The following is a 14,996-nucleotide window of genomic DNA, read 5'->3' as shown; positions in this document are numbered from 1 at the left end:
GTCAGCTGTATAATATTTCTCTTTTAATAGTTTGATTTCTTTTTATTCAAACATTTTATTTTATGAAAGCATTGGTGTTTTCCCTGCATGTATGTCCCGTGTGGTCCCCTGAAAATGAGGTTACAGACTGCTCTGAGCTGCTATGTGGGTGGGTGCTGGGAATTGAACCCAAGTTCTCTGGAAGAGCAGCCAGTGTTCTTAACCACTGAACCATCTCTACAGTCCCTTAATTTGATTTCTTAAACATTTATGTTTTTTTGTTATCTCAGAGGATGCTAATTTTTGTTAAGGTACAAATTAAAATTTTTATGTCTTCTCTTGAAGTAAGTTTGCTTTGTGGCTGTAGCTTAGGGTTATGTTTAGTAAATAACAAAGAGTAGTATCTTTGACAAAACAAATGCAACAAATGTCCCAAATAGACACTTAGTTTTTTTGGATACATGGAAATATGAGAATCAACAGTTGTATAGTTTTGAGTAAGCCTTGGGGCAGTGCTGTGACTCTGTAACACACTTTTTTTTTTCTGTCACTAACCAGCTCCCAAGTTAAGACATGGAGATTTTATTAGTAATGAGTGCTTGTGCCACTAACTCTTCCAACTTAGCCTGTTTCTTATTATCTTTTTTGCCTGGGACTTTGTTTTGTTTTTAACACCTCTCTTTCCCCCTCTCTTCTCCCTCTTTTCCTCCCTCCCCTCTCCCCCCCCCCCCCTCAAAATATACTCCACTTTCTCCTTTTTATGGCTGGTGGCTGCCCGGCTTCTAGCCCTGAGTGTGTCTCTCTTTTCTCCTAGATTTTTTTCCTACATATTCTTCCTGTTCATCAGCCCTGCCTATCCCTCTCCTGCCTAGCTATTGGCCATTCAGCTTTTTATTAGTCCAATCAGGTGCCTTAGGCAGGCAAGGTGAAACAAATGTTACACCTTACACAGTTAAAGTAATATTCCATAACAGCTTTCTAGTAATGTTAAAATCCCGAATTAATTTCTTGATGTTGTATTTTGATTCTTGACTGTTTTATTGTGGCAAAATCACTTTATGTAACATTATTTACATTTGCACACAGGTATTTATCTTCATTAATGTACATATCTAGAGAGACAACAGAAAGAAGTAGGTTGACCATAAGAAATGAGTTATGATATTGTTAAGCTTGGAAGTATGTGTATATTCTGAAAACTACATGGTACTTTTAATCTTGTTTTCCATTGTTTTCTAGGGGCCTCCAGAATTTCCACAGCATACACCTGGACCTGTTCCCAACAGTTTTAATCAGCCACCTCGACTTCCTCTCCAGGACCAGTGGAGAGCCCCACCACCACCTCAGGAACGAGACCCTTTCTTCTTGGGAGGTACATGAAGGGTGTGATGGGCATAAGATGAAGTGACAGAAGCTGCATTGAATGGTGGACCTGTGCGCTTACTGCTAAAGCAGATTTTCCCTCCCATTAGGAGATGTGCCATACTGATTTTATCAATCATTGCAGTGGCTAAAATTAGACAGTAATTGGATCTGAAATATGACAGTCTTGTAAAAGAAAGAAATGTTTATAGAAAATGACCCATAAAACATTCTGAGATAGCTGAAATCTAGAGTTCTTTATAAAATATGCTCCTAACAGTTGGGAATAGTGAGGTGGTTTCTAAAATTCCTTGTCTGAGAAGTGTGTGGTCTTTTGCCTGCCTGCCTGCCTGCCTGCCTGCCTGCCTGCCTGCCTGCCTGCCTGCCTGCCTGCCTTTCTTTGTTATTTTGACACAGGGTTTTTCTGTAGCTTTGGTATCTGTCCTGGAACTCACTGTGCCTCAAACTCACAGGGATCTGACCGCCTCTGCCTTCCTAGTGCTGGCATTAATGGTGTGTGCCAGCAGCGCCTGATTTTTTTGGGGGTGGGGGGTGGAGGCTCCTTTCTAACTTGAGGGTAATGTTGTGTTACTATTCAGTTTCAGGTGAACCAAGGTTCCCCAGTCATCTTTTCTTGGAACAGCGAAGTCCACCACCACCTCCTCCTCCCACGCTCCTGAACAGCAGCCATCCTGTCCCCACTCAGAGTCCCTTACCATTCACTCAGCCTGGACCAGCATTTAATCAGCAAGGACAGCAGCCAGTGTTCCCTAGAGAGAGGCCTGTAAGACCAGCCCTGCAGCCCCCAGGCCCAGTGGGGATCCTGCACTTTAGCCAGCCAGGGTCAGCAACTGCCAGGCCTTTCATTCCTCCTAGACAGCCGTTCCTCCCCAGCCCTGGACAGCCGTTCCTGCCTACGCATGCACAGCCTAACCTTCAGGTATGCACGTGAACCAGCCTTGAGGGAAGCTATCTGTGTGATGCTGATCCTTTGTGTTTTGTGAAAGGGAAGTCTCAGGTTTTAATTGTTTCTGCTAACATACGGTTATGTAAAGGGTATGAGGAGTAGTCTTAAGTATATAAGTTTATTACAGCCAGCTTTCTTGACAATATTGTTTATTTCCTAAATATTAGGTAATATGAAAAAAGTGGTTCTCATTTTCCTGGAGCTGAACTTTGTCACCCTTGGAATTTTCAAGGGTGACTTTAACATTAGACTACTATAGCTAACATTAAAGTATGTCCTGATGGTGCATTTGCTCATCTTGTGTAGTACTTTCCCCCATTCATGTTCATGCTCGGGAGGGGAAACAGGCTGGGGACAACTGCAGCATCTCACTCTATATGTGACAGGCTTGTGCTCCCTCTACTGGCAGGTATTTACTGGCCAGTACAAGTATTTGTGACATTTTCCTACCTGTTATATTTCCTTTGTTTTTTAACTTTACTACCAAGATACATAGTGACTGAGCAAGTGCAGTGGCATTCCTTAATCCCACCATCTGGGTGATGTTGTCTATCAAAAAGGGGGTGAGAGACTTGGTAATAGTATACTTGACTCAACTGCTTGGATTAATAGGGACTATAAGAATGTACAAGTGGGGTGGGGGCATGGCTAGAGAGATGGCTCAGCCATAAAGAACACTTTTCTGCTTTTCCAGAAAATGGGATTCAATCCCTAGCACCCACATGGTGGCTCACAATCACCACTACTACAATCCCAAGGGATCCAAAGTCTTCCTCTGGCCGCAGTAGGCTCCAGACATGCCAATAGTGTATAGACATTCCATTCACTCACCTTAAAAAAAACATACATACATACATACATACATACACACAAAAATATATATACATACCAATTATTAAAAAGCATATCTAGACTTGAAGAGATAGCTTAGCATGTAAAAGCACCTGCTACCAAGTCTGAGCACCCAAATTTGACCCCTGGAACTCGGATGGTGGAAGGAAAATCTGACTCTTAAGCTGTCCTCTGGCCACCATGTATATTGTGGCACACATTCATGTTGGTACACATATACTCACGTATACATACAACCAGTCGAGCAATAAGTAAACGAAATTTTAAAAATGTTTTAAAAGAGTATGTATTTAAACTAAAAAGAGAAGATAACTATTTTCAGTGTTCAAAGAGGGTTAAATATTTTGAATTTTTTCTAAAAAAAAAAATGGAAGTCCTTTCCCCTCTGTTACAGAAATATTAGAAATATTTAAAGAAATTAAATAATTCCATTACCAAGCATCAGTTACCATGAACATATAGTATGTCTTTTTTAGTAGGGAAGCAGTGTGTCCTTGTCTGCAAACTTTTTTCCTCGGGTTATATAGGCTTTCTGCTCTATTGGGCGGTCTTCCTGAACCATCTGAGCATGCTGTAGGAGGTTACCTTTTATGACAGTGACAGGTACAATGGAAGTACCACCAGCTGATTGCTGCATTAATGATGCTATTCTCAACATGAAGCTTCTTCTCAGGCTGAGGTTTTTAAAGAAATCATTGGGATGAAATCTGCCCAGCAAATAAGTTTATAAGCTGTTGTCTCTCTCTCTCTCTCTCTCTCTCTCTCTCTCTCTCTCTCTCTCTCTCTCTCTCTCTCTCTCTCTCTCTTTCTCTACGGAAGGGACCCTTGCATCCTCCGTTGCCTCCACCTCATCAACCACAGCCCCAGCCTCAGCAGCCACAGCAGCAGCCCCAGCATCACCAGCACCAGCCACCCCTTCAACCTCCTCTCCAGCCTCCACATCAGCCTCCTCCACAGCATCAGCCTCCCCCTCAGCATCAGCCACAGCAGCACCAGCATCACCACCACCTTTCCGCTCCTCCCCCCCCTCTGATGCCCATGTCTCAGCCACAGTTCAGGCCACATGTGCAGACTGCTCAGCCTCAGCCCAACAGCAGTCGGATGCAGTGTACCCCACGTCAGGGGCTACGGCATGTGAGTATTACATGTGTCTTAACTTAAAATTCCTGAGGTAGATCATTTTCCAGCTGTCTTTTTTTTTTTTTTTTTAAGTAGTAAATATACAATATATTTTCCAAAGTAAAACTATAATTGTGTTTTAGAGCACTTTGGAAAGAAATTTAAACTGTAGATATATTAACTTACCCTTTTTTGAGCCTTAAAGGCTATGTTAATATTTACTTCTTGGATGTATTTCTGTTTTCTGTAGTGATTAGACAGTACTGTTAAGTGGTAGTCATTCCATCAGTGCAAGCAGCTTAGCCTTTGATATGGGTTATCTGCTTCTGGGTTCTGAATAAAAGATTACATTCTGTTTTTGGAAATTAACTTGCATTTATTTGTGTTGGTACATTTTACATAACTGTCAACAAATATGGGTCTTGTCATGCCTTGAAAGAAACTGGGAGTTGATAGGTTGCTATGAGAGTAAAATTTAGCTGCCATTGCCTTGTCCTTCCCTAGTAACTGATATTACTTTCTCTTTCAGGACAAAACATAATATTGCTAACAGTCCTGTTTATAAGTCTTCCTTTCTGTACTGTTGTCCTTATAGTTTGAGCAAGTCACTTAGCTGCTTTGAACCTGTTTTCCTAACCGTGCTTTATATCTTAACATTAATCACATGATTGTATTAAGGGGATTTCAAGGTAGAAGAGAGGCATATGTGAGTAGGTTCACGGTAATGGCAGCAACTCAGTTCCTTCCTGACTCAGCCGCCTCTATTCCTTGATGTATGGGTTCTTTTCCAGGCATGTCCAGGGAAAAGTAACTGAGACTCTTCTTGTGCTAGAACTTTGTGGCACCTTTCTCCTCCAGAAAGCTATTTATAAGATTGAAACATGGTGTTTGGTTCTCCTGTTCCATTTTAAACTTAAATGAGTTAGAAACAGTATCCCATTGATAGATTTGAGTGCTTGAAGGTTTTTTGTTGTTGTCTTGGCCCAGAATTTTGTTAAAAATGTTAGTTTATATACTGAAAAATCACTGGGGTTGACTTATAAATGAAAGCTCTATCTTTACATTAGCAAATCCTAAGCATCAGGGCACACAGCAACATTTGTGTTTGCCAGAGTAAGGGATCTACCTCTCAGAAGAGAAGGCAGTTATTGATGACAGTAATCCCTCGTGTTTTACTCACTAATAAACTTGTGTTTCTTTTTGGGACAGAATGCAGCATCTCAGAGTATAAGCAAACGACCGATGCAGCAGATGCAACCCACCGCTCCCAGAAACAGTAATCTGCGAGAACTCCCCATAGCACCTTCACACGTATTGGAAATGAGTAGTAATCGCTGTTCCTCTACACCTGCAGCTCAGGTGAAGCCCATTGTCAACACTTCTCCACCCTGCAGGGCTGTGGTGGCTTCTAGGAGCTCACAGGGAAAAACTGATGCAAAAGTCAAGCCGCTTAGCCCTGGAGCTCAACCTAAGGAAGAAGCAAAAGCAGAACCAGAGGTAGGACCTCTTTCCTGGGATGTGTTTGTTCTGGAATAGGGAGCCTGACTGTCAGTTATGTTCTGCTTAGTTCATTCATCTAAAAACTCTGCCCACTTATTCTCCCCAAGTAGATTTCTCTTTTAGCTTAATAAACATGTTGATAAAAGATGCTCTTACTGCTGGGGGATAATAGCTCAGTGGCAGAGCACCTTAAGCAACTTGTATTTTCATTCTGTGGTGTGTGCATGGATACTCTGATATTCTCATTGGTTTATGATCTTAAAATTTTTTATATTTGTACAGTTATTCCTGATATATATATATATATATATATATATATATATATATATATAATCTCCAGGTTTAGCATATATTTTCTTTGAAGGGCCCCAAATTCTATTTATGGTCTAGACCAGTATATCACTTACCTCTGCCATTGTGGCTCAAGGGGTTTTACAAATAGTTCCTACAGGAACAGATGTGCTCTATACCAGTAAACCTTACTCACAAAACCAGGTAGTTCTGTGGCCTTACTTATTTTGGTAATGTAAAATAGGTGTAGAGCAATAATCATGGATCAATAGTTTACATGATCTTTAATTTTGAGGTCCTTGGCCTCTTATAAGCTTCACCTTTCTTACCTGTTATATAAGGATGAAATAAGTAAGGTAGAATATAACTGGGAGCTGGACACAGACAAGTACAGTGAGCACCAGTAAAATCCATGCTGAATGTAATAAAACAATTGATTATTATAGTGTTCAGTGTAATAACAGGGAGCATTTCCTTAAGTAAGAATTTAAGAAATTCATCCTTTCTAAAAACCTGTTTACACTGTTTTAGTCTTTTAATTAGGTTTTTGTCATTCAGGTTTTCTTCTGACAAACGATTATGATGGTTTTAATTATACCACATTAAAATTAGGAAGTCAGAATGTTTGGATGTCACTTATTAAATTGTCATTAAAAGGGTGATTATGGGTTTCATAATTAGTGTATGTAAGAAAACTAGAACTACGGACTGGAATGGGGTGGTTTTTGAAGAATTTTTTGTGAGATGGGTCTTGGGTTTCACTCTTAGAATCTTAACTACTCTGAAGGTTGTGGCAGGAAAATCACTAGTTCAAGTCTAGTCTGGGCATCTTAGATCCTTCTCACACTTAAAAAAAAAAAAAAAAGTAATAAAGAGGTTAAGGGTACACACAGTTGCCCAGTATTAACAAGGCCCTATGTATGATCTCAGCACCACCTGCCCATAATAAAAAATGGTTCTTTGCCACAAATTTGATAGTACCTTTGGTTTATATAACTAGCTTAGAACTTGTATATATGCTCAGTCTGGTTCACATGCACATTTCTTAAGTAATAACAGTGACTGTATAACACAAGGAGAGGAACAATCAGTCATGTTTATTCATTTTGTTTTAGACTTACCACGAATTCTTACAATAGGCAGACAATTCATGAAAATAAAATGGAAAGTTGACAGGTTTCAGTGATATTGGTTGAATGCCGTAATTTGTTTTAGTTTACTTTTTTGCATACATAAGTTGTACCAAGGTTATATTTTCTTCTTTTAAAGAAATATATTTATTTTGCTTAGCTAAAGGTGGCTTAATGACTTAGATTTATTTCGTTGGTATTGGTTCGGTAAGGAGTAAATGTAAAGTATTTTTGTCTATGTCGTTGAACTTACTTTAACTCTTTTTAACTGCTTGGTTAAAAATGCTGATGAATTAATTACTCTTGTGTTAAGAAATGGTACATCTGGATCCTGCTCCTGCATCCTTTGCTGTTGGACTGTGGGTTTTTTACTCAGGCCTGCTGAGTAATAGTCTCTTACTTACCTATCTTTAGTTTGGTTTGAAATGTATCCAAGGCTTTGACCTTAGACAAGAAGTAGGTCAGCTCATGCCAAGAAATCCACGGGGACCCACTCAGCTCTCCAGCTCTGTGCATGTTTTACATTTCTGATTCTTGAAATGTATGCAAAATAGGCAAGATTTGTAATTAGGGGAATACTAGATTGATTGAATCATATCCTTCTGTAAAGACTATGGGATTGGTGATTTTAAAGACTATTAATTTTAAGTTATAAGCTTTTGTCATTGGATTCCTTAGTAAAAAATTTACTGGACTTTTGAGAGGAATTCTCTGTATAGACTTTATATGTAGTTTGGGTCTAGGATATTCAGGGCATCCACTTACCATTAATATTCCAATACTGCGATTGGCAGCATTTTGATTCTGAGGAGAGTGCGTGAGTTCAAGGTCAGAAAGATTGACTTGTGCTGTTCATTATAACCAATTATTCTGTGACAAATGAGTTTGAGATCAGGCTGAAAATTCTGTACGAAAAAATCAATAGTTCTAATCAGGGCCTTTCAGGTCATTTACACCCCACCTTTTGTTGGTTTGTCAGGGAAGAGCCAGATAAAACCCCTGTGACAGCAGGGACTCATGACTGTTTCCATTCCCATTCAAAATATATTTTGATATCTTAAATGAATAGTTTAATTGGTTTCAAACTTGTAAATGAGTGGAAATTTACATTATTTCATTTTTTTAATATTCTGATAAGATTTTTCCAAATTAGGTTTAGCTGTATAATTTCCCCCTCCCAAGAGAAAAGAGTTAGACTTCTTGTTAAGCTGATTTTTCAAATGCCTTCTTTCAAATACGGAATTAAAGGTTGGGGGAAAATTCATTTGTTTTGAAATGGCCACCCTGCCCTTGAAGCAAAATGAACCATGTTTTCCATTTTAGTTCCCTGATGAAGATGAAGAGACAAGGTTATATCGCTTAAAGATAGAGGAGCAGAAGCGCCTGAGAGAAGAAATCCTGAAGCAGAAGGAGTTACGAAGGCAGCAGCAGGCTGGTGCCAGAAAGAAGGAGTTACTGGAAAGACTTGCACAACAGCAACAGCAGCAGCAGCAACAGCAGCAGCAGCAACAGCAGCAGCAGCAACAGCAGCAGCAGCAACAGATCTATGGCCCACAGACCACTGTGGAGCAAGAGGAGCTGGCAGCTACATCATCGCCCACAAACGGTAACTCACTGCTGCCGTTTCCAGGGCCACAGTGCAGGCAGAATGTGAAAACCAGACTTCTTGTTAAAAACCAAGATGTCAACGTTGCTAATGTTCAGCCCAAGGCAGTAAACTTTGTTCCGCCTGGTGCTAACATGCAGCATCAAGGGCAGCATGTGAGACCACTGAAGCATCTGCGACAGCTGCCACATAAGGTCCTCCATGTCAAGCCTATGGACATGGAGGAGGCACCCCACTCCCCACAGGCAGCCAGAGTGACATCCCTCCAGGGCCGGCCTCAGGACACCAAGCCAGGGGTGAAGAGGACTGTTATGCACAGGGCCAACAGTGGAGGTGGTGGAGATGGGCCACATGTCAGCTCCAAAGTCAGAGTCATTAAGCTGTCTGGAGGGGTAAGTTGACAAATTTTATACATTTCTTTGGAAATTTGTTTGCTTTAGAGGCTTTAGTCTCCACAAAAGAATTAAACCTGGTGTCCTGTAGATTAGCCAAACCTCAAGATTGGTGTAAGGACTGTCATTCAAATTTTTCTTCTGTCTGGATCCATATTGTCTCAGCTGTCTTGAGTCTAGTGAATAACCATTGTGACATCCTGCAGCTATATCTTTCTCAGTTTTAACTTCTTTCATAAATAAGTCAACAGTGTAATAAACAAATTTCTCATAATCTTGATACTTGGACTTCAAGTTTATCATAGAAGTATAATTTCCTATACATATGATAGTTGTGTATAGCTGTGGGGTCAGTGAGCATGTGAGCATGTGTGGTCAGAGGGAGTGGAACCACTTTCAAGCAGCATGGACTGTTCTCAAGACCCCTTTCCCTGTTGTATTTTAAAGAGAAATTCTACTTTGAAAACCTGTGTCATCTTACAACATCAATTCAAAAGTGGAACATTCCTTTATGGTTGACTTCAGTGAGACACAGGAAGTGAAGTTTGCATTATAGTCAGGACAAGTTCAGCATTCTAGAATAGCAAGTTCCTGCTCAGTCTTCATGAAGAAGGTGCTGGGTACTTGCTTTCTTCCAGTTGTATGGTCGTTAGTACAGAGCATAATTCATATCTGTTACCTTCAGTGAATTCTCAAGCAAATGTCATTGTCCATATTTTTGCTGTGCCCTGAGGCAGTTATACTTGTTGTATCCATTTTACATTATAAATTGGGGGAACAGAGCATGAGCCTTTAGAATAAACCAACTCTAGTGATTGACTAAAGGAACAGAATTTGTACACCAAAAAGGAAAAACCTGTAACTCCACATGGAGGAAAGCAGTAACCCATAGTATTGTGAACTGCCATGTGGTTTGCTTCTCAGCTGAGTGCTTGAAGACAGACAACAGAATTTCTCTGGTATAAGGACACTTCTATAGAATAATGCCAAGCAAAATAACGTATGTAGAACACTCAGTGAACATCTATAATTCTGTTTTATCTGATTATTTTCCTCATGTCTTTGTGATTTAGATGCTGAGCAGCAGATAAGCTGTCATATTTAACATACAAAGCTGCTGTGTTTGAGACAGCAGATGTTCATGTCTTTGTAGGCCTTATTTGAAATGTGAGGCATTAGTCTGACTCATTGAGTTAAAAGCTCAAGAGAAGATGGCCACTAGAAATAGAACGTTCCCCACTGGTGAGAAGAGCTGCATACGCCGTGTGGCCCCTGCAGGTTGGCAGTAGAAGTTAGGTATTTACCTTCAAGAGCAGCATTTAAAATCAAAATTGTACTTCCTTTCAAAGAAAAACTGTACTTACTTAAAATTATCTGTCTGCTCAAATGTAAAAACAAAACCAAGTCATATTTAATATGAAATTTTTATGTGATCTTACTCCATTAATGCTACCTACTTTTACAACAAATAGGAGAAACAGTCTTTGGCATTTTCTACCTAAGTAGCCACCAGTCAAGTGCTTTGGGACAAGTTCTAGCTTGTTTTTTTTGTTTTTTTTTTTTTCTTTTTGACTCTTAAGTACTGACAAGCATTTCCACCACCTCTTGTAATTCTCTGTTGTCAACTTTGACTAAACTGATGAATTTCTGATGGGGTTCACTTTTTATCTTGGGTAAATAGTGTTTTCTAATGCCACCCACCCCATCCCCGTGGATAGAAACTATTTTTAAGAGAACACATAATTGTGGGTTAGTTGCAAAATGTGCCTAATTATGATGGTGCAAAAAGGAACTAGCCATGTGTTCCAGCATTAAGTGCTATCACATTATTTGACTTTTATCATTGCCCTTAGTTGCTACTAGGTATCAGTCACAGTTGTCCTCTTCCTTGCAATGTCGTCATGCTAGGGCTCAGGCCTGTGCTTATGCTCTGCCTCTAAGAATCTTGGTGAGGAGTCTGCACAGAGCCAGGCATTACAGTTGGGCTATCTGGGAGTGTGGGGAGGACAAGCTTGTAACATGGCATCTGTCTTAGTTAGGATTCTTAGTGCTGTGAAGAGACACCGTGATCACGGTAACTCTTATAAAGGAAAGCATTTAATTGTGGCTCACAGTTCAGAGGTTTAGTCCATATCCCTATGGTGAGAAACAAGGCAACCAACCAACATTCATGGTGCTAAAGACGGAACTGAGAGATTTTACATCTTGACTCTGCAAGTGGTCTGAGACACAGGGAGTAGTGGCTTTAGCATGTGTGAGACCTCAAAGCCCACCTCCACGGTGACAAATTTCCTCTCACAAAGCCATTCTTTTTCCAACAGAGCCATACCTCCTAATAGCGCCACTTCCTTTGGGTGCCACTTTCTTTCAAACTACCACAGCATCTGTGTGGATTGTTAGCTGTATGTTTTAGTTTCCCAACATTTCGTTGTTGGTTGAATTCCATTTTGCTAGGAGCTATTGACTTCTAATAGGGTAAAAGTATAATATATAACTTAAAAGTTTCTTAAGGAAACCCTAGTGTATTTTCTTTTTGATTTCTTTTTTTTTTTTTTTTTTTTTTCCCTTTTTTGAGGTAGTTTCTTACTGTTTCTCAGGGCAACCTCAAACTTGTTCTCCTGCCTCAGCCTCATCCATTCTTGGGATTATAGTCATTCACCATATCCTGTTGGGAAGATATATCTATATTCATACATATATAATTTATATGCATGTATATATACGCAGACATACATATGTGTGTGAATGCATATTTCTGTATATGTATTCAGTTGTGTGAGGTTAATATAACTATCATTTCCCCTTTCCCTTTGGTTCCTCCAAACCTTCCCTTGTAGTAACTGCAACTTGGCAGTCTTTCAGATTCGTGGCCTTTCTTTCTTCAGTGATTCTCAACTTTCCTAATGCTGTAACCCTTTAGTATAGCTCTACATGTTGTGATGAACCCCCCCCCCAGAAAAAAAAAACATAAAATTATTTTTGTTGCTACTTCATAACTAACTTTGCTACTGTTATGAATCATAATGTATCTGTGTTTTTTGATAGTCTTAGGCAATCCCAATGAGAAGGCCATTTAATCTCCCTAGGGGTCAGGACCCACAGATTGAGAACCACTGCTTTATATATAATCCTAAATAAATAACTGTAATCTGCTCAGCCTGTATAATGTTACTTGTATTTTTTAGGGCTGACACAATCAAAGAAGTGAGTACAGCTACCTCCTTTACTGTTGTCTAACACAGAATATATGTAACTGAATCTAAAGTGTTCAGTGATCTCTTGCTTCTGGTGGTCATTCTCTAGCCAGGATATGGGCTCTCTGTCCAGCACTGCTCAAGAGCTTGTTCTTATACCTTATACCAGGTGGGAATGTCTCAACTTCTTTGGGCTTCAACGAGTGAGTTACAACCTGTGAGGCTGTTCTGATTCATAGTGGCTATCTCTTGTCTTCCATGGTTCATTTAAAAACCAGATCATTTATCATCATGTTTTGTTTTGCCTTTTGGAACAGTTTCATGTAGCCCTGAACTTGCTATGTAGTTTGAATTTCTGATGTTCTTGCCTACATCACCAGATGCAAGAATTAAAGGGGGATGCTGGCTTTCTTATTTCTAAACTGGATCTTATGAAACATGGAGTGCCTGAGTCTATAAGACAGTAGGTTTTTTCTTTAATTATGTTACCTTTATGGCCTGCTTTTATTTGTATTAAGGTAATTTCTAGGTGTTGTATATTGGTCATCTTTATTGAAACTATTTGGGTTTTTATTATTATTATTAAAACTATTGTACTGTGGCATCAGGAAACATTTCTAAAGATTTCATAAGAATGATTTCTTGATATTGTTTCTTGTGTAGTTGTGATGGCCGTGTCACTGTTTATTTCTGGAAGAAGATGGTGCATTTTGTACAGGGCTTGTTGTTGGCATCTTATCTGGCATTGGCTGCTCTGAAACTCATTTTCATAGCAGACAGAGCTTGAAGCTGTCCTTTAGTTTCTCAAGCTAATTTTCTTTTGTGGCCATGTGACACACACAGAAGCTTTCTAGCTTTGGGTGCAGAAAACCCATGTCTGGGTAGTTGTCTATCTTGGCTGCTTCTGGGACACTAGACAATCTTTTTTCCCCTCCCCTCTGAATCTCAATTTCCTACACAAAAATGGGCTTAATCTGGTTGCTGGGAGGAGTTCTAGAAAAAAACTGAAGGCAGATGGAGGTGTTCCTGAGGCCCTGAATGGTCTGTGCTTCCTGCCGGCATTTGCAGTTGCTACTATCTGTCCAGGGTTGATCATGCGCCACAAGCAAAATTGCATTTTCACTTCACAGGGAGCAAACTGAGTCCCAGGGAGGTCATGTGACCCACCTGATGCCACATAACAAAACAGTAGGGCCAGACATCTAGCCAGGTTTAATTCTGTGTCTTGGCCTATTTAGTAGTAAAAGCTAAAATGAAAGATATAGAAACTTTATTTACTGTGAACTACAGGAGTCATCAATCATTCTTTCTGATTAAACACAAAAACAAACAAACAAGTGTGTGTCCGGGGGAAAAGCCCTGCTGCCTCATCTGGCTCATGGGAGATGGTATCCAGTTCACCTCCAGGTTACCTTGGTGACTTGGATTGATTAAGCTCCTTTGCTTGCCAGTAAAATGAGGGCCTGGTCTCCTTTCAGGATCTTGGAAGAGAGTGAGTGTGTTCCATAGGACATAGACATTGCTCAGTAAGCATCACAACAACATCCTTTGGTTGAAGAAAGAAAGAACAGTTTAGTGTCAGGAAAGCAGGCAGATTGTACTCTGACCCATGTTATGAAAATTTTAGAAATTAGGCAGCAAATGAAGTAAACAGTTGTTGGTTCTGTGGGCACACAAAAAGTAGGGAAACTGCAGGATCCCCAGCAGGAAAGCCAGCTGTTTGGCTGTGGCTCTTTCGTATTTGCGTTTGTTTTGCCTTTAGATTTCTTTATTTATTTCATATACAGTGTTCTGCTTGCATGTCAGAAGAGGGCACCAGATCTCATTATAGGTATGAGCCACTATGTAGGTGCTGGGAATTGAACTCAACCTCTGGAAGAGCAGCCAGTACTCTTAATCTCTACATCTCTCCAGCCCCATGTATTTATGTTTAAAGGATATCAGAATACTGCTTTTAGAAGGTCCCCATTTATCTGTGGGTGCTTGCTTTGGAAAGTTGGGTGAGTTTGTCCATCTCTTCCCCCATCCTTGTCATCTCTAGAGAGGCAGTGCATGTGTCCCTCTCTCTGTGGGCCATGGGATGTACGTTGTTTGTTACCTTTTCAGTGAAAGAGAAGTCCTGAGGCTTTGCCCCTTTACCACATTCACCAAGTGCTTATATCATACTGAATTTGCTCCCACATCCCACACTGTCTTTTAATGTCCATTCATCAGCAATCATTTTCTCTTCCTCAGATTGTTTATGAGAAGGTTAGAGGCACAATGTTGAGCTAGGCCAGAGACACTAGAGACTGCAGCTATAGTGGCCTATGCTATAATTTACATTTATCTTTTGCTTCCTCCTGATAAGTTTGAGGTTGTTTGTGTTTGGCAGACTGCCACAAGAGGTAGCCTGTCCTCGGTGTGACTGTGCAGGAAACTTAGCTGTGATGACTTAGGTGAGATAGTGTTTGCTGAGTCTTTCCTGCAGCTGGCCTCCTCCATTGTGTCTGCAAGTTGTAGTTGGGAAGGGGTTCTGTGTGAGTGTTCCACCTCTACTTGCTTCTCCCCACCAGCCAGCACTGACGTGGCCAATCCCAGCATGCCTTGTGTATCTCTCAGTGT

The 14,996-nt window shown here is 40.3% G+C and overlaps 1 protein-coding gene across 5 annotated transcripts in view; it reads left to right on the top strand.

Annotated features, from left to right (window-relative positions):
• Positions 1-14,996, top strand: part of Rbm33 (RNA binding motif protein 33) — a 103,489-nt gene that overhangs the window by 71,537 nt on the left and 16,956 nt on the right. For all 5 annotated transcript variants that reach the window (XM_051203149.1, XM_051203147.1, XM_051203148.1 and 2 more), the window contains 5 exons: positions 1,219-1,351; positions 1,941-2,281; positions 3,980-4,294; positions 5,489-5,776; positions 8,524-9,198. In XM_051203149.1, the coding sequence (XP_051059106.1) occupies positions 1,219-1,351; positions 1,941-2,281; positions 3,980-4,294; positions 5,489-5,776; positions 8,524-9,198 (1,752 nt within the window). The remainder of the gene's footprint in view (positions 1-1,218; positions 1,352-1,940; positions 2,282-3,979; positions 4,295-5,488; positions 5,777-8,523; positions 9,199-14,996) is intronic.

The sequence above is a fragment of the Phodopus roborovskii genome, unplaced genomic scaffold (genome assembly GCF_943737965.1).
Source record: "Phodopus roborovskii unplaced genomic scaffold, PHOROB, whole genome shotgun sequence".
Classification (NCBI taxonomy): Eukaryota; Metazoa; Chordata; class Mammalia; order Rodentia; family Cricetidae; genus Phodopus; species Phodopus roborovskii.
Note: the sequence above shows the minus strand (reverse complement) of the source record. Positions and strands in the feature narration are given on the sequence as shown.